The sequence below is a fragment of the Bos mutus genome, chromosome 22 (assembly GCF_027580195.1).
Source record: "Bos mutus isolate GX-2022 chromosome 22, NWIPB_WYAK_1.1, whole genome shotgun sequence".
Lineage (NCBI taxonomy): Eukaryota > Metazoa > Chordata > Mammalia > Artiodactyla > Bovidae > Bos > Bos mutus.
This window is the reverse complement of record NC_091638.1, coordinates 59,526,534-59,549,637: the sequence shown is the minus strand read 5'-3', so window position 1 is coordinate 59,549,637 and position 23,104 is coordinate 59,526,534. Positions and strand designations below refer to the sequence as shown.

The following is a 23,104-nucleotide window of genomic DNA, read 5'->3' as shown; positions in this document are numbered from 1 at the left end:
GGAACCCGTGGCTGCTGGCAGCCCTGGGACGCTGACCTCTCCGCCTGGGCGCCCGCCCCAAGGTGCAGACTCTGAGCCCACTCTCTTGTTCCGCCCAGGTGGTGAGGAAAGTGAAGTCCATGCAGATGTTCCACACGCCCGTCAGCTCCGCTGTGCAGGGGGACCGGCTTGGTATCTGTGTCACCCAGTTTGACCCGAAGCTGCTGGAGCGCGGCCTGGTGTGCGCCCCCGAGTCCCTGCACACGGTCCACGCGGCCCTCATCTCCGTGGAGAAGATCCCCTACTTCCGGGGGCCCCTGCAGACCAAGGCCAAGTTCCACATCACCGTGGGCCACGAGACGGTCATGGGCCGGGTGATGTTCTTCGGCCCCGCCCCCGACAGCCTCGACCGCGAGCCCGTGCTGGACTCCTTCGACTTCTCCCGCGAGTACCTCTTCCAGGAGCAGTACCTGTGCCTGGGCCCAGACCCGGCTGCGGCCCACGCGGCTGAGGCCGATGAGAAGGCGGGCCAGGTCTCGGCAGGGCGCTGCCCCCGGCAGCAGTGGGCCCTGGTGGAGTTCGAGAAGCCCGTCACCTGCCCGCGGCTGTGCCTGGTGATCGGCTCCAGGCTGGACGCCGACATCCATGCCAACACGTGCCGGCTGGCCTTCCACGGTGTCCTGCTGCACGGGCTGGAAGACAGGAACTACGCAGAGAGCGCCCTGCCCACGCTGCGGGTGTACAAGCTGAAGCAGAAGCACGGCGTCGTGGAGCGGGTGAGCACGCCTCCCTGCCTGCCTCAGACGGGAGCTGCGTCCACATCCTCTGGCTCGGCCGGTCAGAGCCAGGCCAGCACACAGGCGGGCCCTGCAGTTGCCTGGCCCAGCTGGTCAGCGCGGGCGGGCGGCTCCTTGGGTGGCCCCCGACCATCAGCTGTCCCCGCAGCCCCACCTGGGAGCCCCCGCCCACTGGGCCCTGAGCGGACACGCGTGCGGGCCTCCTTGTCCCTGTGGCTCCCTAGTGTCGAGTCCGGGGGTCAGTGATGGGGGTGGTGGTCCTGGGACCGACCGGTGTCTGCAGGCTCAGAGCCGCCCACTGAGAAGCCAGTGCCAGGAACTCGGACACCTGTGGGGCCTGCCTGAGGCCCCCACAGGCGCCGCGGTCCTGACCCCCAAGCGGTGGAGCAGGGTTGGCTGTCCGGGTGCGGCCCTGAGTGTGTGTAGACGCGGGTGATGGGCGGGGTGTGCAGGGACTGTGGGTGGGTGTGCAGGGCCCTGGAGCCCGTGACTGCGGACCGCGTGGCCTCGCCTCCAACCCCCTGTGCCTCGTCCTCTGCTGGCCCCCAGCCCTGACCCCCAGGGGCCTCTGCGCATGCTGCCCGGGGTGCTCCACGCTGGAAGGCGTGGTGTCGTCGTCACCCTGGCTGCCTGCAGATGAGTTTCAGTGAGAGTTGGCACACCCAAGAGCTGGCGAGTCTCTTTCTCTCAGTTCCCTTGCTGGAGAAGCGGGGGCTGTGCACCCCAGCCCTCAGGGCCGCAGGCAGGGGGGCTGCCGTGTGGGCAGGGCCGGCCCTGAGCGCCAGGCCCCGTCTGCTCTCCTGGACTTCCCTCCTGGCGCAGTTGCCTGGGTCCCCAGCTGGCACCTCTCTCTCCGCCGTGCTGGGGTCAGCCTGGGTGTGCCGGCCCCCCTGGGCCTGGCCCCCACTGGCGCCGGACGGGCAGGGCCTGCGGGCTGGGCAGAGGAGCCTGGGGTATCGGCCCAACCAAGTGTGGACACGCAGACGCCACCGGGCACGCTGGCCGGCTTTGAAGTCTGGGCGGCTCTGCTGCGGCTCCTGGCTTGCCCCGCTCCACTGCTGACGGCTCACTAATTGTGCCTGGGGCCCCGGGGAGCACGCCAGCCTGGGCGCAGGTGGCCTGAGACTGCCTCTGGCCAGTGCGGGCTCTTGGCTGTCCGGCAGCGCTGCCCGCGGTGCCCCAGGCCCCACCCGGACTGAGGCCACTCAGGGAAATCGAGACTCTTCTGGAGCCGCAGCCGAGCAGACCCCGCCTTGGGGAGATTGGATGGCCGCCCGAGAGTGCTGGCCCCACCCAGCACCCAGGTCTCTCCTGCCTTCCCCATGGAATCTGATAGCCCGTGCCTGTTGGCCCCCCTTTGAAAATGGCTTTTTCTGTATAGACAGAGGGCCAGGGCGGCTGGCCATGGTGCAAAGTGCTGGCTCTGGATCTGATGTCCCGAGCAGGTGCTGGCCTGGCCCAGCCGTGGACCAGTCCCCCCGCCCCCAGCCCAGAAGCTGTGGGTTCTCTAACGGAGGCTGGTGGAAAGCCCATGAGGCCACGCGTGGGAGGGCCTGGCCCGTGTGAGGTGCCCGCAGTGTGCACCCACCTTTCATCCCGGAGCACGGCGCTTTGGTGCCCCTTCATTGGCACCGAAGGAGCTTCGCCCACGTCGGCGCCCGGGGATGGGGACAGTCAGGGAGGCAGGGGCCGTGAGTCAGGGCCGTGGACACCGGGCCTGTCCCTGTGGGTCGGCGCCCTGGGTGCTGGGCAGGCCTTGGTCTTGAGGAGTGGGCCTGGGAGCCCTGTTAGTGGGCGTTCGGGCTGGAGCCGAGCCCCAAGGCCTCTGGAAGTCGCCCGACAGAGTGAGGTGATTTGCAGGCCAGTCTCCACCCCTGGATTTGCCCAGGGGGCTTACATGGGGCCAGTCGCCCCCAGAGACCGTGTGTCTTCCTTACAACCACCTTGCAGGGGACACGCGTGTCCTGTGACCCCAGGATGGGGTGCTGAGACCGGGGAGGGACCGGGCCGCTGCGCCCGGTGCTGGGGGAGGCGCGGTCATGGCAGCGTGCTCCTTAAGCCAGAAAGGACAGACGAGCCTGGATGCCTTCGTCCGGGGACCTGGTGCTGCCGGTCCTGGCGGCTCCGAGGGCCACTGGTGGCAGAGGTCTCCCGGGGCCTCGCAGTGCCCGCTCTCTGCAGCCCGTGCCTGGCAGTGCCCGTTCTCTGCGGCCCGTGCCTGGCAGTGCCCGCTCTCTGCGGCCCGCCCTTGCAGTGCCCGCTCTCTGCGGCCCGCGCCTGGCAGTGCCCGTTCTCTGCGGCCCGCGCCTGGCAGTGCCCACTCTCTGCGGCCCGCCCTCGCAGTGCCCGCTCTCTGCGGCCCGCCCTCGCAGTGCCCGCTCTCTGCGGCCCGCGCCTGGCAGTGCCCGTTCTCTGCGGCCCGCGCCTGCAGCCCCCGCTGCCCCCAGCTTCGGCTTCTGCCCGCCGAGGCCTCGGCCCCTGGCGGTTGTCTTGCTCCTAGATCTCCCCTGTTCTCACCGACACCAGCACTCCCTCCTGACAGTAGCCCTTCTGGAAGAAGCCCCCGAGGCTCAGCAAAGCCCCGGGCACAGGCTGCAGGGCCGGGGGAGGCAGACCAGGCCCCCTTCCTGCGGCCCTCCTGTCCCGGCGCCCGTCCTCCAGTTGGAGTTAGGACAGTCGCCTCAGGACTTGGGCAAGTCCAGGCCGCGCCGCGGAGCCAGCCGGAGACAGACACACACGTGGCGTCGTACTAGGTGTGCCGCCGGCCGAGTCCCACTCGGGGGCCGGGGTGCAGGGCCTGCGCCTGGCGGACCCTGTGCGAGGCTCGTGGCACTCGAGGACTGGCCCATGGCCATGGGGCCGGCCGGCCAGGCGGGTCCTTTGTGAGTCTCACTGCCGAGGCTCAGCGCGGCCCACGCCCGACGTCCTGGGGTGGGCTCATGGGGAAGCCGGCCTCCCCGGGGGACGTGCTGGTGTCTGATCCCCGAGGGCTCCGCTGAGGCTGGGAGCCTGTGGAGACGAGCCTGACCGCCGCCCGCAGGAGGCCTCGCCCTCTGACCCCAGGGGTCACTGAACGCCAGCCCTGCGGCAGAGGTTTGCCAGGACCCATGGCTGCACCCGTCACTGCTGGAGGCCGTGTTCTGGGCGCAGGGGACGCCCTGGCCCCTCCTGGCTCCCCGGCGGGCGTCTGTCCCCGCTGTCCCCCCGCTCCCACATTGGCAAGCGACTCGGACCCTGTCCCTGAGCTCAGGAAAACCTTTGCAGACAAGGGCCTGCGGGTCCGCAGGGCTCTGAGGGCCTCCCTGCTCCAGCCAGCGGCCTCAGCAGTGATGCCGAGCTCGGGACTGGCTCCCAGGGCGGGGGACGCCCACAGCTGGTCCAGACCCATGGGTCCGTTTGGCTGTCGTCCTGGCCCTGCTGTCTGACTGGGCCCCCCACAAGGCTAGGACAGGGCTTCACATGCAGGCCCTTCCGCGGGGGTGCAGCTGGGGGCCCGTGGAGGTGACAGGCACCCTCGCCCTCTGAGGCTGGTGACGCCTGCTCACCTGGACTCCCCGGTTCTGGGGGTTGGAGCAGCTGCTCCATGCAGTCCACCTGCCGCGGGCCCGGGGCACCCTCACACAGCCTTGCTGGCTGCCATGCGGAGGGCAGGGCCATGCCTGCGAGTGTGGAGGGCACGGAGCAGTTCCCACGGGGGCGAGGCTGATGGCTCTCCGCGTGGCCTGTGTCCCGTCCGCCCATCACTGGGAGGGGGGGCACATGTGCCTGGTATCTGGCTGATGAATCTAGGAGGGTAGGGTGTGTTTTTTGCAAGGTTTTTAGGGTAAGTGGGGCAGTTTCTGCTCTTCAGAGCAACCCATCCAGGTCCTTGGCCAAACATCTTGGCCTCGTGGGCAGAAGTGCGATGTTCCTGAGCCTGGCTTGCGGAGACCCAGGAGGAGGTCCCCGCTGACTGCACGCCCACCTCCGCACGCTGCCCAGGCAGTGCCCAGGGCCCGGAGGGCAGGAGGAGGCCTCCCTGGCACTCTGAGGCGTGGTAGAGCTGGTGCTTACACACTCGCCTGCACAGCCCCTTCCCCCGCTGTCTGCAGAGTGGGGCTGGCAGGGGGCCTGGGTGTGGGAGGTCGCCGAAGTGCAGGCGGGGCGGGCTTGGGAGTGGACGGCACCCCCTCGGCCTTCCTGAAGAGCTGTCGGCTTCAGGACGGGCGGGCGGGATGGCTGTGGGCTCGCGTCACCTCTCCGTATCCCTGCGGGTGGTGGATAGGGGGCTGGTCATCAGCAGTGACGCAGGCTGACCACCTGTGCGTATGGCAGCCAGCCTTCCCCCGGCACTGACGCTCTCCCCGGGCGGGTGGGCACAGGTGCTGGATGACCACAGCGTGATTGGCCGCTCACTGTTCAAGAAGGAAACCAACATCCAGCTGTTCGTGGGGCTCAGGGTGCAGCTGTCCACCGGTGAGCTGGGGGTCATCGACAGCGCCTTCGGACAGAGCGGCAAGTTCAAGGTCCACGTCCCTGGTGAGTGCGGCAATTTCCTCCTGCTCGCGGGAACTGTCACCCTGCCAGGCTCAGCCCACGGGGCCTCGCGGCCTCTGCCCCCACTGCCCTGTGCCCAAGAGCCAGCGGGTCCCGGAGACAGCAGCTGTGGGCACCACGTCTGGTCTGAGCATTCAGGGCATGGATCCGCTTGGACCGGCAGCTCGGGGGGCACGCGGCTCCCTGGGGTTGGAGTTGCCGCCCCATTCCTGCCTCCCGCTGGCTCCGAGGCGGGCCTGATCCCCGTGGGGCTGCGGCATGCGTCTGCTGCCTGGGGTCCCGCTTCGCCAGCCGGTGGCCACGGTCGTGGCGGCTACAGCGGAGGATGGGCCTCCCGCTGGCTCCGCAGGCCGGGAAGGAGGCCAGGGAGTCCTCTGGGTGTCCCGCTCCGCCCCAGGCGCACTGGCCCTCTCACCTGGGAGCGCACGGCCCACGGGGCCAGGCCGGGTACCAGAGGCCGGGCTGCAGGTGAGAGGGAGAGGCAGGGACTGCAGTGGCCAGGGAACTCAGGCCCGGGAGTCAGGCTTCATCTGATGCACTTTATGTAGAATTTCCTGATGAAAACCTAGAACAGCCTGAACTACAGGAAGCCTGTCCCTGGGCTGTTTGCCCATCGCGACCCGTGACTCCTACTGGAGCCTCAGGACGCACGCAGGAGTGTCAGGGTCACGTGTCCACACTGAGATGTAGCACAGGAGCAGCGCCTTGTGCAGCCGCAGACACTGCCCTCCGAGACCTCAAAGCTGGACGGGCTCGCGGGACGACCCCTCCCCATGACACCCGAGGAGCTTCCCCCAAAGTCCGGGGCCTCACGGTTGAAGGGCCCGCATTGACAAAACTGCCCCTTCCAAAGGGTCGCCTCCGTCCGGAAGGCCCAGAAGGCCGAGGCCCTCCCTGCAAGACAGCTTGGGGACCCGCTGGGTGGAGGGTGGAGAGGGCGGGGGATGTGGCCGGCGGTGACGAGGGTCCCCCTGGTCCATCTCAGCGTTGCTGGCACCCAGTAACCCTCCCCGCATTCCAGGTCGTGCCTCCAAGGGACCCGGAGCCTGGCCATGGGGCAGCGCCCAGGGGTGGGCCGCCACGGAGCCTGGCCGTGGGGCAGCGCCCAGGGGTGGGCCGCCACGGGTGCGGGGGTCCCAGAGCCACCGCAGGGTCAACCCGGGGTCAGAGGCAGGTCTCGACTGGATGCACAGTTCTAAGCATCCCCCGGATGACGGTCTGAGAAGGCAGAGGGACGGGGGAAGGCGGAGGCCGCTGCGGCACAGGTGACCACGTACAGGGGAAGTGGAAACTCACGTTGGTGCCGGGGGCGGGCCTGGCGTCCTGGTCTCAGTGTGGCGGTGGCCCCGCAGGCTTCACACAATGGCCTTTGGACTGCGCCGGCCCTCTAGGGTCGAAATGAAACTTTCTTTCCGGTAAGATGTGCCCTCCGCACGCACACCACCCCAGACACTGAGTCCCGCCCACGTATGCTGCCTGGAGTGGATTCTCGGGCACCCTCAGGAACCTGTGCTTGGGACACCCCCTTAGGGGCACCCGCCCCCGGGGCCACACCAGCCTTTCCTGAGACGCTGTGGGCTGCGTGTGCAGGCTCCGCAGCCCTGCTTGCCCAGGAGGCAGGAACACGGCTCCTGCAGAGAGCAAGGGCCCGCAGTCCACCAGACCCGCCTGAAATCCTGGCTGGAATTTTATCCTCCTGAGCCTCAGTTTCCTCATCTGTAAGATGGGTCTTTTGTGAGGGTTTTTTTTCTTCCCAACTTTTTAAAATAACTTGATCCATAGGGAAAAGTGGAAAGAAAAGTGTACTGAACACTCATGTTCCTCAGATTTCACACCTGTCGGCACCACGTCACGCTTGTTGTGCACATGCTGAGCCGCGCAGAGGAGGCACAGCGACCCCCGCGTGCCCGCTCACACCCCTGAGGACGGCATCTCCCCACAGCCACCCTCACCTGGAAGGGCCCTTCCGGGGAGGAGGACCCAGCAGGACCGGGCCCGGCCCAGAGCGTCACGTCCCCGGAGGAGCCCTGCGGGGGGCCGTGGCCGGAGCAGGCAGGGGCAGCATGGCTGACGTCTGACGTCACCTTTGAAAGGACTCGGAACACGAAGTTGTATGTAGCACATGCTCCCGACCGCGTGAAAGAGAAGTCTTACAGAGAAAAGAAAGAGAAAGCGAGTGAGAGCGTGGCGCTGGGAGGCTGCGCGAGGCTTCTGTCCTCTTTAGCTTTCTCCAGCACGCGGACTTCACTGAACGGGCCTGGCGGGTGCGTCCACGACTCTGGGCCGAAGACGTGGAGACCAGCTCAGACCCCAGCACCAAGCCCGGACCCGGGCCGTTCTCAGCCACGGCTCCAGGGTCACGGGGTCCCCAGAGTCACGGGAGGCAGCCCCTGCCGCCCCCAGGCCCCACCATCTAGAGGCCAGGGAGGCAGTGAGGTTCATGGGCTCCTCCTGCCTGGATGGATGAGTCACCCTTCGCTGGACTGCAGACGGCCTGGACCCGAGGGCAGGGCCCACGTGGGCCCCGAGCCCCAGCTCTGGGGCCGCGCTGTCAGGGAAGGCAGGCGGGCTGCACCCGGACGGTGGGTGGCACAGGGGGCTGGGGGCTCGGTGAGAGCTTTGGGAGGGAAGTGGGCTCACTCCAGGGGGGCGGCCCCTGTGCGTGTTTGAGCAGAGGTGGTCAGGGTCTGCAGTGTGTGGGGGTGGTGCTCCAGGGAGCCTGCACACCCCTCGAGGAGCCTCACCTGGGCCCAAAGCGGCTGCTCAGGGCAGCGACCCTGAGGTGCGGGGACCCCCCAGGAGGATTCCCGGGCGGTCAGCAGCCTCCCCCCAGGTCCTGTCCCCAGCCAGCCGAGGACACTCCATAAAGCAGCCTGGCAGAGAGAAAAGAGGGCTGCAGAGAGGTGAGGGCAAGAGCTGAGGCTTCAGAAAACCCCTGTAAAGTGAAAACAAACCGTCCGTCTCTCCCTGGCGCCTCACCCGACGGGCCTGTGGGGACGGCTGCGCAGAGGCCCGGTCCCGAGCCGGCCCCACGCCGCCCTCTCCGGAGCGCCCTGACCGGGGGGGCTGTGTTGCTGAGTACTGGGAGCCCTTGGGGTGCCTCTTCCCCCTAGAAGAATGGCCCGCCTCGTCCCTCTTTGGCCAGTGAAGCACTTCTAAGCGATTGTAAAAATTATATGAACCCCATCGAAGAACTGTTACAACAATGTTTATACCCAGTATTTGAAACAAAGACAATGATATTATAAATAATTGTAGATGATGAAGATAGGCAAGAAAAAATAACATCATTAAAAGAATTTTACAAGACGGACCGTTCACAGAGATGGATGGAGTAACACAATACGGTAAAAATATCTGCAGTTAACATAAACACAGCCCCGTGGACAGAAACCATCTGCTGGCCCCTCACCCGGCCGGGTCCCCGGTCATCCCCGCGGGCCGCGCCAGGGCTCCCTGTGCCCCGCGGGCCTATGCCCAGCAGGCCGGGGCCGCTTGGGAGGCCATCCAGGAGCACGAGAGCCGGGGCTGAGGGCTGTCCTCTCCCTGTCCTGCCGCCGGCCAAGGCCAGCCCGTCCGTGTACCCACGGCACCCGACGCTTCCTTAATGCGGAGCTGTGTCTCTGGGGTCAGGGATGAGTCCGTGGCCTCTGGGTGCCTCGGGCAGCGTGCGGTAGCAGGGCCGCAGGCCAGGGCGGCAGCCCGCTCCCTCCTCGTCCACAGCGGATGGATGGCCCCCAGCAGAGCGCATCCCTGCACCCCTTTCGCCTTTAATCAGTGTTTGATGTTCTTAAAAAAAGGTTATTTTTAACCCTGAAAAAACTTTGGCCACAGAGAAGAAAAAAGAAACCCCCGAAACCAGCGAAATGAGAAGAGACTCCCCCGAAACCGGCGAGATGAGAAAAGACACCCCCGAAACCAGCCAGATCAGAAGAGACTCCCCCGAAACCAGCAAGATGCTTGAGCCCTGCCCCCGCCCCGACCGGGAGCCCCCCTCCCCCCATGCACCCCTGCGCCGCCTCCTGTGGCCGTGTCCCTGGCACAGGCAGCGTTGCCAAGGCTTCTGTGGTTCCGGCCTGGGCCTCGCGGGTGGGACCCACATGATGCTGCATCCCCGGGGGTCCTCGTCAACCCGCCCACCCGCCACCCATCTGAGCACAGGTGGGCGTTTCCTGGGGGGCCCTGCGGCCAGCTGGCCTGGTCCCCACCTCGTGGAGGACGTGGTTGGTGGGCTCTGGAGCCGTGCAGCTCAGCCCTAAGTGTCAGGGTCTGCGGGAAGACCAGGGCGAGGGGCAAAGGGACACCCCAGCGTTCAAGCGGAGACTGGGCTGCTGTTAGCTGTTCCCCGTCTCTGCCGCCAACCCCTTCCTGTCTATAACGCAGCTCAGAGCACCTCAGGTCCTGGGGTGGGAGGAACACGGGGCTCTCGTGAGGAAGCGCCGTCTCCACGCGAGCCGGCCCGTGATTCAGGGGTCAGCCCCAAGCAGAGGGGTCGGCGGGGCCTCGGTCCACGAGCTCAGGACGGAGCTGCCACCGGAGCTGGGCGGGGCTGCTGTGGGCACCCCTGGCCACGTCTCCCAAGGCCGGGCCCTGCACCCATCTCTTCCCCTGACCAGGCTACTGGCCCCCGCTTCCCGGACCTGAAGAACAAGCCTGGCAGCCTTTGGCCTCCTGGTGGCCCTGGGCTGACCTTGAGGGAACTGTCCTCCCCAGAGCCCACTGGGAGTTTGGGCCTTGCCTGCCAAGGGCAGAGCCTACAGCCACCGGCAAGCCCACGGCTCTGGAGGAGGGCGCAAGCCTGACTGCCGCTCAGACCCTGGCTCAGGGGCCCCTCCCCGCAGCCCCAGGCCCAGCAGAGCCCCAGCCAGCAGGAGCGGTGCGGGCCGCAGCTGCCAGGTGTGTCTGAGCCTGTGCATCGCCAGTGTGTGCCCGTGTGAGTCCGCGCTCCTGTGTGTGTCTGCCTGTGAGTGTGTGTCTGTCTATGTCTGTGTGTGTGAGTCTGTGCCCGTGAGTGTCAGTCTGTGCCCGTGAGTGTCAGTCTGTGCCTGTGGTGTATGTCTGTGCCTGAGTGTGAGTCTGTGCCTGTGAGTGTGTGAGTCTGTGCCCGTGTGAGTCTGTACCCAAGAGTATGTGAGTCTGCCCTTGTGAGTGTGAGTCTGTGCCCGTTGAGTGTGAGTCTGTGCCTGTGTGTGTCTGTGCCCATGAGTGTGAGTCTGTGCCTGTGTGAGTCTGTGTATGTGAGTCTGCCCTTGTGAGTGTGAGTCTGTGCCCGTGTGTGAGTCTGTACCCAAGTGTATGTGAGTCTGCCCTGTGCCTGTGTGTGTGTGAGTCTGTGCCCGTGTGAGTCTGTACCCAAGAGTATTGAGTGTGTGTCTGTCTGTGCCTGTGTGTGTGTGTGTCTGTGCCCATGAGTGTGAGTCTGTGCCTGTGAGTGTGTGAGTCTGTGCCCGTGTGAGTCTGTACCCAAGAGTATGTGAGTCTGCCCTTGTGAGTGTGAGTCTGTGCCCGTGTGAGTGTGTCTGTGCCCGTGAGTGTGAGTGCCCGTGTGAGTGTGTCTGTGCCCGTGATGTGAGTGCCCGTGTGAGTGTGTGCCCGTGAGTGCACTCCCGTGGTGGTGTCTTTCACAGAAGGGGGTGACTGAGAGGCCAGCTTCCTGACAGGGCAGTCATAAAACATTCATAAAACTTTTATTGGACTTGCCACCCTTCCAGATAAATATTTTTCGATTTTATGGGCTTGTTTTAGGGCCCTAAGCTTAATCATGGCTTTGTAGCTGCTTTAAAAAAAAATTAATTATTGTTTTGGCAAAGGGAGCCCCCGCCCCCACCCCAGCAAAGGCGGCAGCCCTCTGAGCTCATGAATTCCTGCCTCAGCTCTCGCCCTCTCCCTGCGTGCCCTCGCAGCGCGCCGGGGTGAGCCTGGACGCGGAGGAGCGGGAGAGGAAGGCTCACTCCAGTCCCCACTGCTGCCCCGGCCTCGTGGGAGGGTGGTCGGTCCGGCCCATGGCGCCCACGGGAGGACGGGCTCGGGGTCCCGCTGGGCACTTGCCGCCCCGGCCTCGTGGGAGGGCGGTCAGTCCGGCCCACGGCGCCCATGGGAGGACGGGCTCGGGGTCCCGCTGGGCACCTGCCGCCCCGGCCTCGTGGGAGGGCGGTCGGTCCGGCCCACAGCGCCCACGGGAGGACGGGCTCGGGGTCCCACTGGGCACCTGCCGCCCCCGTGGAGCCGCCTGCCGGGCTGACACGGGTGGGTTTGCACAGCCCCTGGCTCCTTCCTGCCCCTCGCAGGCCGAGCCGTGCCCCATTGCCCCCCAGAGCTCAGCGTGCTGCCGAGCGCTCTGCGGCAGCTCCGTCCTCCCCACGGTGACAACAGGCGTGTGCGCTAGAGGGGTCCACACACGCTGTGTGCACGCCGAGGGCAGAGCCCGGCTCCGTATGCGGCCACGCGTGCCCGGTGGGCCCCGGCGGGGCTGATGGGGTGTGCCCGTCTGTACTCCGTGCTCTGTGCTGGACGCAGCCCTGAGTGCTCTGCGTCCTGTGAGCTCCCGTGGGCCTCATAGTTCAGAGACGCCGTGGAGGCTGTCTCCTGCTCCCGGGCCGCCGTTTTTCTTTCCTGTCTCTGCTGAGGACACGAGCCCCAGGAAGGAGCCCCAGATGCCTCTGTCTGTGCACAGACGGGGCCACTGCGCCTGCACGGGGTGGGGGCCTTCTTGGAGGCGGTGGCACTGCGCTTCGCTTGAAGGGGGCGGGGAGGCGGCCTGGGGAGGGCTGTCCCAGGCGGAAGGGGCTCTGGCTCTGCCGCCCAGAATATGAGGCTCGAGGGGGCGCTGGGTGCAGCGTGGGGCACCTTCTGAGGGGCAGGATTGGAGGTGACTGAGGGTCCTGGCTCCAGGAGGAAGGGCTGACCCAGGCTGGAGGGGCAGAGAGAGGGACAAAGATCAGGCCAGACGCGGTGGGTGACCAGGTGACGTGAGGGCGGGGGAGCCAGGACGCGCTGAGGGCCAGGCGTCGCTGCACTGTGCCAGGCGCCTGGGGTCAGGGACCCTCACGGCCACAAGGCAGATGGCTGTCAGAGCCGTGCCGTGGGCACGCAGTGACCGTGCCACCAGGCTTGGAGGGCACGCTGGGGCGCCCCCAACACCTGCCTCCCCTGGGCCTGCGAGAGCCGGCCACAGAGGGTGGACCCTGGAGCCCTTGTGTCCGGGCAGGAGTGTGGAGGGACCCAGCTGTCACCCCCGAGCCCCTGTGGCAGTCCGACTGCAGCCCACCCGCCCGCGTGGGAGCCGAGGCCGATACGTGATCAGACCGCCACCCGTGAGCCCTGGAGCCGACGCCGCAGCCTCTGTGCCCCTTCGTTACCGCCCCAGCCTCTGTGCCCCTTCATTACCCGGATGAGGCTTCTTCCCGACTCGTAAAGATGACAGTTTTAATACGTGGGATTTTTTTTTTTTTTTAAGAAAAGCAATATGAAGAAGACTTTTATTGTCAATAAGCTCTACCTTTTAAACCAGTTATCATAGTTTCTGCTTTAGGTATTTTAATTGAAGATTAACTGCCGTTAGAAAGTGTATGCATTTAGGGAGTGAGTGTCTGGAGGATTCAGATTCAGCTTTCTTGCCGATGGGGACCGTGTCGGTGGGGCCACCGGGTCCCAGGCCTGCACACACCAGCCTCGGGGGGCTGCGGGTGGAGGAGGCCCCGCAGGAGGGTCAGTGACTAGCGTGGGCTCCCGGAGGCAGGGCCAGCGGGTGTGTACCCCCAGCTGGCTCATCCCGCCCCAGGAGCCCCCACTCAGAGCCAGGGGGAGGCCAGCGCGAGGCCGCCGGAAGCTGACCAGGCCAGAGCCAGGGGGTGCCAGCGCGAGGCCGCCGGGAGCTGACCAGGCCTCCGCAGCAGCGGCCCTGCCTCTCGGGCCTCCTGTTGGAGGCATGTGTGCACAGCGTGTGCGCGTGTGTGCTCTCTGCAGACCAGCCTGCTCTAGGACTTGTGTGTGTGTCGGGGGGGAGGGTGCTGGGTGGGGTGGGGGGCGAGGAGAGGCCTGGCAGGAGCGAAGCCGTGGGTGCGGGCACACAGGTGTGCAGGAGACGCTGGCAAGGCCGCGCTGGAGAGCTTGGACGCCGGCCCGAGGAGCGGCTGAGGATTGCTGAGAGGGGCGCGCGGGTCTTTGTTCTGGAAGGATCTCTGGCTGCCGACCCACGGGCAGATCAGAGAGGGAGCTGGCCCGAGAGCCTGGAGGCTCCTGCCAGGAGGCTGGTCCCGGGCCTGCTCTCCCCCGCGCTGGGGCGCCCACTGCCGCTGCAGGGTCCGAGGCCCGCCTGGGGCTCCAGGCCGTAGCCCGGGAACAGCCCTATCACGCCTACCCTGGCCGAGGGGAGCGGGAGCCGACGCTGGCGCTGGGGGGGTCCCCGGGCGCCCAGCAGCCCCGCACCAGCTGTGCCCCCGTTGCAGGCGACCTCGGACGCCTCTGCCCAGGCCGCCCCTGCGACCCACCCTCTGTCTGATGCTCGCAGCCAAGTCATTTCCTACTTCAGAATGGTTTTCTTTTTCACCTTAAAACAAAGTCCTTCCTTCCGCACGGCACCCTACTTTCCCTCCCCACACGCCCGGTCGTCAAAGCCTTAGCTACATTGTACTTTCAATTCACACAGTGTGGGGAAGATTCTGCAAAGGCTGCTTGTTTGTTTTTGAAGAATTCATCATTGCTGCTAAGGAGCTTAATATAAATTAAAGGAGGAATTAGGCAACATTAAGACATCAAAATAGGGGTGCAGACGCCCACTGCCTCGCCTCCGCCCATCAAAGGGCCGTGAGGACCCGTGGAGCGCGGGAGCCTCAGACGGGCCCGTTGCCGCTGCCGCCTCCCCAATTCCCTTTGTCGTAGGCGGAGCACACGTCTGATAAAAGCCTAATCACCTTATCTTTTTAAAGCAAATTGCATCTTTGTTTACATAAGGGGTCCGTAGCAGGACGGGGAAGGAGGGAAACTGGGCCCCCTCTGCCCAGCCCGCCAAGCTCGAGGCTGGGAGCGTGTGAGCAGCCTGGCCTCCTGGAGGAGGTGTTCCATCCAAAGTCGCCATCCCCCGAGTTCGGCAGGAGGGGAGTCAGGGTGCCAGTCCTCAGGCGGCCCTGCCCGCCCACCCCGCGCCGAGCTCGCTCCTCCCGTGCTCCACCACCCATCCGGCTGCCCGTCCTCCTTGGCCCCGGCCGGCCTCAGCCACACCCGCCCCGTTCTGAGTGGGGCTCTGGCTGGACTCACGGTCCCTGTGTCCTCTGAGCTCCCCAGTCCCCGTCACCCCACCACGCGACTCCCACAAAGCGACCCCCCGCCCCCGGCCTGCCGCAGCGTCTCAGCTCTGCCCAGAGCTGCTTGCCCCGGGAATGGCTGGACTTGGGCCGGCCAAGGGGGGCCACTGCGGGGGCCGTTGACCCGAGCCGTTTGCAGGGCTCCGTTCCCACTGGAGGGTGCGGGCCGCCCACCCGCGTGGAGGCCCCTCACCCAGGCTGGCCCCTGACATGAAAGCCACGCCAGCAGCTGGAGGCAGTTTGGCGGCTTTGATGGCCGTGTCGGGGCGGCACCCGCGGCCCGGCCTTGGGAAACAGTGCGGCCACATTCTTCCCTGATTACGAGCCCGGCCCGGCCAGCGGCCTCCGGCCCATTGTGCCTTTGTGTGGGGCTGGCGCTCGGTGAGAAAGGCCAGCCCGGCCCTGGGAGAGTGTCCCCAGGGGGAGCCGCGGGGAGCAGCGTCGCCCCCAGGGTCACGCCCGCCGCCCCCAGGCCGCTGGACGGGGGTGGGGCAGGCCGCTGGGCTCCGAGAGTCCCCAGGTTTAGGGAGAAGGGGCAGGGACGCTTGAGCCCGGGTTCAGGCGCTACAAGCACCTGGAGCCTGGCGGCCCGCCCTCCTGCCCCCGCCAGCCGGGTCACGGGCGGGCCACTTGCCCAGTGGGCGGCGTTTCCTGCTGGGTGGCCCCCGGTCTGCTGCCCTGCGCACCCAGGCGGGACCTCACCCACCTCTGGTTTCATCCGACACACCCGCCTGCTCCCACAGGCCAGACCCCCATCCCCGCCCTTGCCCCTGACCGGCCGCCGGGGAGCTCCTGCCCAGGGGGTTCCGGGAGGCCCCGGCAGCCTGGCTGGGATGGTGGCTGAGGAGGAGTCAGCAGAAAGGGCAGGGCACGTGGCCAGACGCGGTGCCCTTGGTGTGGTGGCCGCGGGGCCACACTCAGGACCCAGGATGCAAAGGAAGGGAGAGGCGCCGTCACCTGGGTGGAGGTCCACATGGCGGCCCCCGGTCAGCAGTCGCCCAGGGCAGTGGTCCCCAGGGTGGCAGGCGGTGGGAAGGGCCACCAGAATTCAGCCTCGGCGGCTGAGACCCTCCCTGTCTGCCTGCGAGCCCGACTCAGGGGGCACCTTGCGGACACGGAGCCCGAAGTCCCCCCGGAGCCCTGGCCCCACAGCCCCACCAGCACGGGGCCAGATGCTTGCTGTCCCCAGGCGTCACGCTCCCCCCAGGACTGGACGCTCAGATGCGGCCCTCAGCCCTTCCACGTGGCCGGTGTGCGGCGCCAGGCCCCCGGGTCCCCCCGGTCCTTCCCGGGGGGGGCCAGCCCACGGCCCCGCCCCCGCTGGCCTGCAGGCCGCCCGCCCGTCTTGCTGCTGCTTCCTGCCTGCCCCTTCTCAGACCCAAGCTCTGAGAACCGTCCCCGGCGTCTCCCAGGCCAGGAGCACTGTGCGCAGGCTTCCGGGCGACCACCGACGCCCTGACCTGCCCTCCGTCCACGCCACTGGCCTCTCGGCCGAGGGGAAAGGCCACCATGAAACAAGGCGGCTCCCAGTAGCGTTACCAGGAACCCCAACAGCCAGCTGCCCCAGCGGATGCTCTCTGCTGGTCAGCGTGCTGGCCCCGTGTCCAGGCTGCCCCGTAACGGAGCAGAGGGCAGCAAGAGACTCTGCATCCTCGCCAGCGCCTGGTAGACTCCCAGCTCTGCTGCTCCGGGCGACGCGAGGTGTGTGGCTAACAAGAGCCCTCGCAGCGAGATGGCCGGCAGATTGGGCCGCGCCTGTCTCCCTGCCAGGCGCCGACCCTGGGAGCCCCCTGCCTCTGCAGCCGTCAGACCTCACAGCACCAGAGGGCCCAGGCACCCATGCCGTCCGCCAGGGTTGGTGCCAGCCCCCGCCCTGCAGGAGGAGCCTGGAGGCAGAGGGCACCTGCCGGCCTGGCGCCTGCGGGAGGGCTGGCCCGGGGCCCTTCCCACGCCCTGCGCCCTGGCCCAGGGCCTGCAGTTCCACAACCCACTGCCCAGCAGGAGCCTGGATCCCCAGGGCAGCGGGCCCCTCGGCCACCCCGGCCACCCCGTCCCGGAGTCTCGTCGGCTGAGCGCCCGGACCCCGGGCGGTGGAGAGGCGGGCGGAGCCCCTGTGCGGGGGCAGGGCCGCCCCAACCGCGCCTGCGGTCGTCCCCGTCCCAGATGCCCAGAGCTGCTCCTCGCGTGGGTCCCCTGCTGCGCTGTTTCCCACAGTCTGCCTCAGGTGGACACCCCCGCTCCCGGGTGATGGGCTGGGGGCGGCCGCCTGCATTCAGCCCCAGACGTGGCCCAGAGTTCACACGCCCACCCAGCCCAGCCCCCTCAGGCCCCGCTCCCCACGGGCATGTGGGGTGTGGGGGACAGGGGTCTTCCTGGTGTGACGCAGGGCTCCTCTCCTCGGGGAGCCAGCCAGCACCGAGGCGGGGAGGGGAGGACTCCCCAGGCGCCGGCACAGGTGGGGCAGGGGGCGCCCACCCGCACCCTGCAGGCTCCTGACACCCAGCCAGGGGTCTGTGGCTGATGGAGCCCCTCTGTGTGTGTTAGGAGTGAGTGCCCGTCCTGGGGCACAGCGGCCTGCCAGGACCCTCGCTGCCCAGAGCGGGAGGGCACAGCTCACTTCCACCAGGACCCCCGGCAGGGTCGCAGAGCTCACAGAAGGGGAGTGGCTGGTCCTGGGGTGCCTGCTGGTGCAGGGCTGGCTTGAGCTTCAGCCCATCCCCCCAGGGCTCCCAGGTACGGTGGCCCCCACCGGCGGCCCATGAAGAGGCTGCCTCCTGCTGCCCCCAGGCAGGCTCCTTGTAAAGACAAATCCTGCAGAAAGGGGCCCTGGCACTGGGGAGGGCAGGGCGTCCGCATGGAGGAACAGCATCAGCCGTTGTGAGCATGCAAGGTCCCAGGACCGGCCGCGGGAACAGAGAGCAGTAGGCGGCGGACGCCAGCAGGAAGCGAGTTCTGCCGTCGCTCAGCCAGCAGCAGAGTCTGCACCCGGCCTGGGTGCTGAAAGGAGCCAGGGATCCGTGGGGCCGCCCTACTCGGCCTGGAGTCAGGGGACAGCGTCCGCCAGCACCCAGGGAGGGGGTGCCAGCCGGAGCTCACCGGCCCCTCCTTCCGCCCTCTTACCCGCCGGGGTCCCTGGGCAGAACCGTCATGCCGCCCGCAGAGTCACCCCCCGGGCCGGAGAGTGTCTGGGGTCTCTGGTGAGAGTCAGTGAGCGCCCGGGGCAGCGAGCCGTTCACGGCAGGAGAGGACACAGCCAGCAAGCACGGGGCTGCCCCAGGGGCCTGGGCACAGGGTGGGCACAGGCAGGGGGCTGGGAGCTGGTGGGAGCCTCGCTGAGCCCCAGGCCAGATGGGCTGGTGCTAGACAAGCGTTGGGGGTGCTGCGGGGGCACAGGAAGTGTGGATCCGGCCGGTGATGGGGGGTCCTGGCTCCATGGGGGGGCGGCGGGCCAGGCCAGTGCTGGGGGGTCTGGGCTCCATCCGGGGGGTCACTGCAGAGTCGGGGACCAGATGGAGTGACGGGCTCCCCCTCTGTGCCTCGCAGGTGGCCTGAGCCCCGAGTCCAAGAAGATCCTGACGTCCGCCCTCAAGAAGCGGGGCCGTGCTGGCCGGGGCGAGGCAGCCAAGCCGGAAGAGGCGGAGCGGCCGGAGCCCGCCCAGCCCGTGGGCCTCAGCCTGTCCTTCAAGCGCTACGTCTTCGACGCCCACAAGCGCATGGTCCAGTCTCCCTGAGTGCCCGTCGGCCCCCCAGACCCGGCCAGGCCTCAGTGCCAGACGTGCCTCCGCCTCTGGGTGCTCCCCAGAGGCCCCGGGGGGCTCTGTCCCCGCACCCCCGTGCCTCTCGCTGGAAGAGCCGTCTTGAAAGGCTCCGGGTGTCCCAGGCTGCCCAGTTGGCAGCCGCAAATAAACGCCCACGGTGCCCACCTGCCATGCTGGTCCCTCTGCTTTCACGGGCGCCCCCTCCCTCCCAAGGCGAACGTCAGGAAGTGCCGAGGCTCCTGATGGGCCTGGGGCCACGGGAGGGACCCAGACTCAGCACCCAGTGGGCTGAGGGTGTCCGTGAAGCGTCAGGCCCTTTGGCAGCCTGGGTGGCCCCGGGGTGCCCTGGACCTTGAGGGAGCAGCCACGTCCCGGAGGGCACCTCCCGGAGGAACACCCATGGGGATCGGAGCTGCGGGGGCCAGGCCAGTGCCACAGGGCAGGAGGCAGGCCGGGGGCTGCCCCCACACACCGGCACCAGGAGCTCCCAGGCCGGGCGCTGAGCCCCACAGAGGCCCTCAGAGCCCCACAGAGCCCCCTCACACCCCACAGAGCCCCACAAAGCCCCTCAGAGCCCCACAGGGCGCCGCAGAGGCCCTCAGAGCCCCCTCAGAACTCCTGAGAACCCCATAGAGCCCCACAGAGCCCCTTCACACCCCGCAGAGCCCCACAGAGCCACTCAGAGCCCCCTCACGCCCCGCAGAGCCCCTCAGAACCCCACAGAGCCCCCTCACACCCCGCAGAGCCCCACAGAGACCCCTCACGCCCCACAGAGCCCCCTCATGCCCCACAGAGCCCCGCAAAGCCCCTCAGAGCCCCACAGAGGCCCTCAGAACTCCTGAGAACCCCCCAGAGCCCCGCAGAGCCCCCTCAGAGCCCCGCAGATCCCCACAGAGCCACTCAGAGACCCGCAAAGCCCCTCAGAGCCCAAGCAGAGCCCCGCAAAGCCCCTCAGGGCCCCGCAGAGGCCCTCAACCCCCTCAGAACTCAGAACCCCACAGAGCCCCCGCAAAGCCCCTCAGATCCCCGCAGAACCCCGCAGAGCCCCTGCAGAGCCACTCAGAGACCCGTAGAGCCCAACAGAGCCCCCTCTGAACCCCACAGAGCCCTCGGAGCCCAACAGAGCCCCAGCCCGGCTCCTCTGCCCCCTGCAGCCCAGCCGTCCCTGCAGACGCATCACAGGGCATCGAGGCATTTACAGACGTTTGCAGGACAGGCAGATGCTCCAGTGACCCTGGACTTGGCCTGCAGGTAGACACAGAGGCCTCCCTTTTACCCTGGTAATCTGTGCATCATGCTATAATTTGCAAACACGGCATTAAAAGTATTACCAGGGACAGGTTGTGATCAGGTGACTAGGGCCTGGTCAGCCCTGAGCCACAGCCCTAGGAGGGCAGGGTGCTGTGGACCCGTGCGCATGGCTGTGCTGGGTGGGAGGTCTGTGTCCAGGACGGTAGCGGAGGGCCAGGAGGGCAGGTAGAGTCCAGACCCAGCCCCCACATCCCAGTCGGGAAGCCCCTGTAGAATGTCACCAACTCCCCACCACCGGCCAGACTCCGGGCCCCGCTCCCATTCAGCCCCCATCCCTGCCTGCAGCCATCTCTCCAGGACGGGGTCCCCAGGGGGTGACTTCAGGGAGAGGCCCTGTGACCCCGGGTGGGAGGTGGACTCGGGCAGGGACGCTGAGCCACAGGGCGGGGGCCCCCGGCCACGGTGTGCAGCTCCGGAGCGACGTGCCTGCCTGCGTAGCCCGCGGCCCAGGAGGGGACGCTATCAGGCCTGGCATCGGTCGAAACCCGAGCGCCCCAGCTGCGTCAGCTGGGCACAGCCTTGGGAGGGGGAGCGCAGCTGGCGGGCAGGCGGGCAGCTGGGGGCTGGCGCCCTGTGCTCTCATGGGCAGTCCCCGCTTCCTGTGGCTCCGGACACCCCCAGACCTTCTGCGTCTCAGGAAGAGAGGGCCCTGCAGCAGCCAGTGGCATCTGCAACCCCCGCCCACCGGGTGCCCCGGGAAGCAGGGTCCAGTTTAGAAGTGGGGGCCGCCTGTGCGCAGTGGAGCTGGGCTTTGAACCCAGGGTCTGGACGCCCCCAGAGGCCCCCACTCTGCCCCAACGCCTCCTCTGCAGCCTCAGAAAGAGCTGCCTGCAGGGAACGGGCCGGGGGCGGGCGTCCTGCCACAGGCTCGCTCGGCGGGAGGGGTGGCTGCGATCCACAGGCCCCTGGCTGGCTGGCGGGGCTAATGCACCAGCCAGGCGATAAGGCTTATCTGGAAGCGTCTCTGGAATCGAGACTCTGATGGAAACAGGCTTCTGGGTTAATACAGTTTTGACAGATAAAGTCTCGTCGACGGGAAGCCCTGGGGGCCAGGGTAGGCAAGGGGGCAGCTCTGTCCTTGCCAGCTCCTGCCCGGCCGGCGCGTGCCCGCAGGCCCATGTCAGGGGGTGGCCCGTCCGGGGGCCCTGCCCTTCAGGCTGGGGGTCTGGCGTGTCGTGGGAGTGGGATGACAATGCGGGTGTCAGGTCCGGCGCGCACAGGGCGACACCATTTTTCCGGGCCAGCTTGTCCCTGGGGCCTGGTGGGGTGGGCATGGGGACTCACCGCCCCACTGCACACACCCGAGCTTCCCCGAGGGGGCCCAGGCCTCCTCACAGCGGCTGGAATTTCCAGGCTCCCTCTGGGGGCTCAGGCCAGTCCTAGTCACGGCCTCCCAGCTCCAAACTCAGCCGTATCTGTCCCCCTTGGCTGCGTGAGGTGGGGTGAGGTCACATCCCTCACCCTGGCTGGGCCCCTGGGAGCCTCCACACAAGCAGTCCTGATTAAAGACAGTAATTAGCGTTTGGCTGATAACGGAGCAGGGCCACTCATCAGCCAGCTCAGGCAGGGTAAGGGCGCAATGGCTGGGAGGCAGCCAGGCAATGGGGTGCCAGGCATGGGGTACCATGCCCCTGGGGCAGCCAACCCCAGCCCTGGGCCTGCGGCAGGGCAGGGAGGTGGGAGCACAGCCGCAAAGGCTGCGAGAGTGTCAGCTCAGCGTTCAAGAGAAGCCCCCCACCTCCAACTTCCCATCAGCTCTGGGCACCCCTCGCCAAGCCCCAGGCCTTCCTGGGGAGCAGGGGCCTCTCGGGTTGGAAGAGGACCCCCAGGGCGGGCTCGTGATGGGCCAGTGGGGCGGAGCCGGGCAGGGGGTGGGGGTCGTGCAGGCTGAGGCCGAGTCCCAGGGAGGAAGGGGAGGGAGGGGACAGGGCTGGGAAGATGCCTGGCTGCTCACTGCGCACTTACTGAGCACCTGCTGTGTGCCCCCAGCCCCCCGGGCCAGCAGGTTAGAGGTCGTGCGGCCACGGGATGTTGCTCAACGCCATCCCCCTCCTCCGTTATCACCGGGTCTGGTGGGGAGACAGCTCAGCAGAGAGAAACGGCCGCTTCCTGCGGCCACAGCTGGGCTGCAGATAAAGGGCGGCCAGGAGACCAGCCTCCCACCTCGTCCCCTGGGGGCACCCAAAGACTCAGCCCGGCACCCAGCTTCCCACAGCCACCACCCAGCAGGGCACCTGCCCCCCAGCCACAGCCGCACCCTGCAGCCTCGGGGGGCTGTCCACCCCGTCTGGGGACGGGGGAGGTGGACCAGGTGGACGCAGGACCCAGGCTTCCCTGGAGCCCCAGGCAGGCCCTCGGTGCCCAGCTTCCCCAAGGCCTCCAACCGGGCCCCGAGCGCGCCGACCCCTGGTGCCCGTGCCAGGCGGGCCCTGTCCCGTCCAGCCTGCCTCAGCCCAGAGTCCCGTCCAGGACTGTGTGGGCCGGACCTGTCGGGTGGATGGGCGGGTGGCCCAGAAGGAAGGGCTGCAGCCAGGCAGGGTGGGGGGCCCGCGTGGCCTCCGTCCTTGGCACCTGGGGGCAGACATCCGCCCCATGGTGGGACCCCACGTGGAAGGGGTGTGGGACTCCGGGGCGTGGTGAGCCCAGCCCCACGGCTTCCAGGAGACGTGGCACCCAGGGGTGTGGGGTAGGGGGCGGCAAGGCCAAAAGGGAGAGGAAGGAAATCGGGGCATGCTCTGCAGGGCCGGTGGGGGGCGGGTGGAGGGGGTCTGGACACGACTGGAGATGCTCAGCCAAGGCGAATCTGGCAGAGGTGGCTGGGCCCCCCGGGGGGCAGACAGGGTGGGCAGATTGTTGTGCGAGGGGCGGAGACTGGCCTGAAGCAGCCCACCCTCAATCAGATGTGGGCCTCCAGCTCTCAGGCCTCGGGGGAGTTGGGGTGATGGGCGCCCCCACCCCGGTACCTGCCGGGCGTAGGGGGGCTCCAGCCGGGGACAGACTGGGGAGCAGACGCCCCACTTCCTGGGCCCCTTCCTCACGGGGAAACAGAGGCAGACGGGGGTCCTCTGCCCCCCAGGGCAGGTCCCAGCACAGAGCAGGGTCTGGGTGCGTGGGTGGACGCCGGGTGGGCCGCTGATAAGGAGAGACAGTTGTCAGAGTCACAGGGCGCCACTGATAGAGAGACAAGATCTCCTGGTGGGCGGAGGCGCTGGGAGGGGACCCCCCCGGAGGTGCCCACATCTCGGGTGGAAACACTGAGGCTGTCGGGCCAGCAGGGCGCCCCCCACCCACCCCCGGCCGGAAACCCTCACAGCGGAGCCAGGGGCCAGGCCTGGACTGGAGCGGCCAGCCTGAGGCGCCCACAGGCACGAGTGTGGACGTTGGCGGCTCCTGAGGCCACCCTGGGGGCAGGGCTGAGCCG

General features: G+C 67.7%; 1 protein-coding gene across 1 annotated transcript in view; it reads left to right on the top strand.

Moving 5' to 3' along the window:
• Nucleotides 1-18,541, top strand: part of EEFSEC (eukaryotic elongation factor, selenocysteine-tRNA specific) — a 110,033-nt gene extending 91,492 nt beyond the window's left edge. Inside the window, exons 5-7 of the mRNA XM_070358866.1 lie at nucleotides 99-755; nucleotides 5,138-5,294; nucleotides 18,158-18,541. Of these exons, the coding sequence (XP_070214967.1) occupies nucleotides 99-755; nucleotides 5,138-5,294; nucleotides 18,158-18,345 (1,002 nt within the window). The 3' untranslated portion in view covers nucleotides 18,346-18,541. The remainder of the gene's footprint in view (nucleotides 1-98; nucleotides 756-5,137; nucleotides 5,295-18,157) is intronic.
• Nucleotides 18,542-23,104: the final 4,563 nt, after the last annotated feature.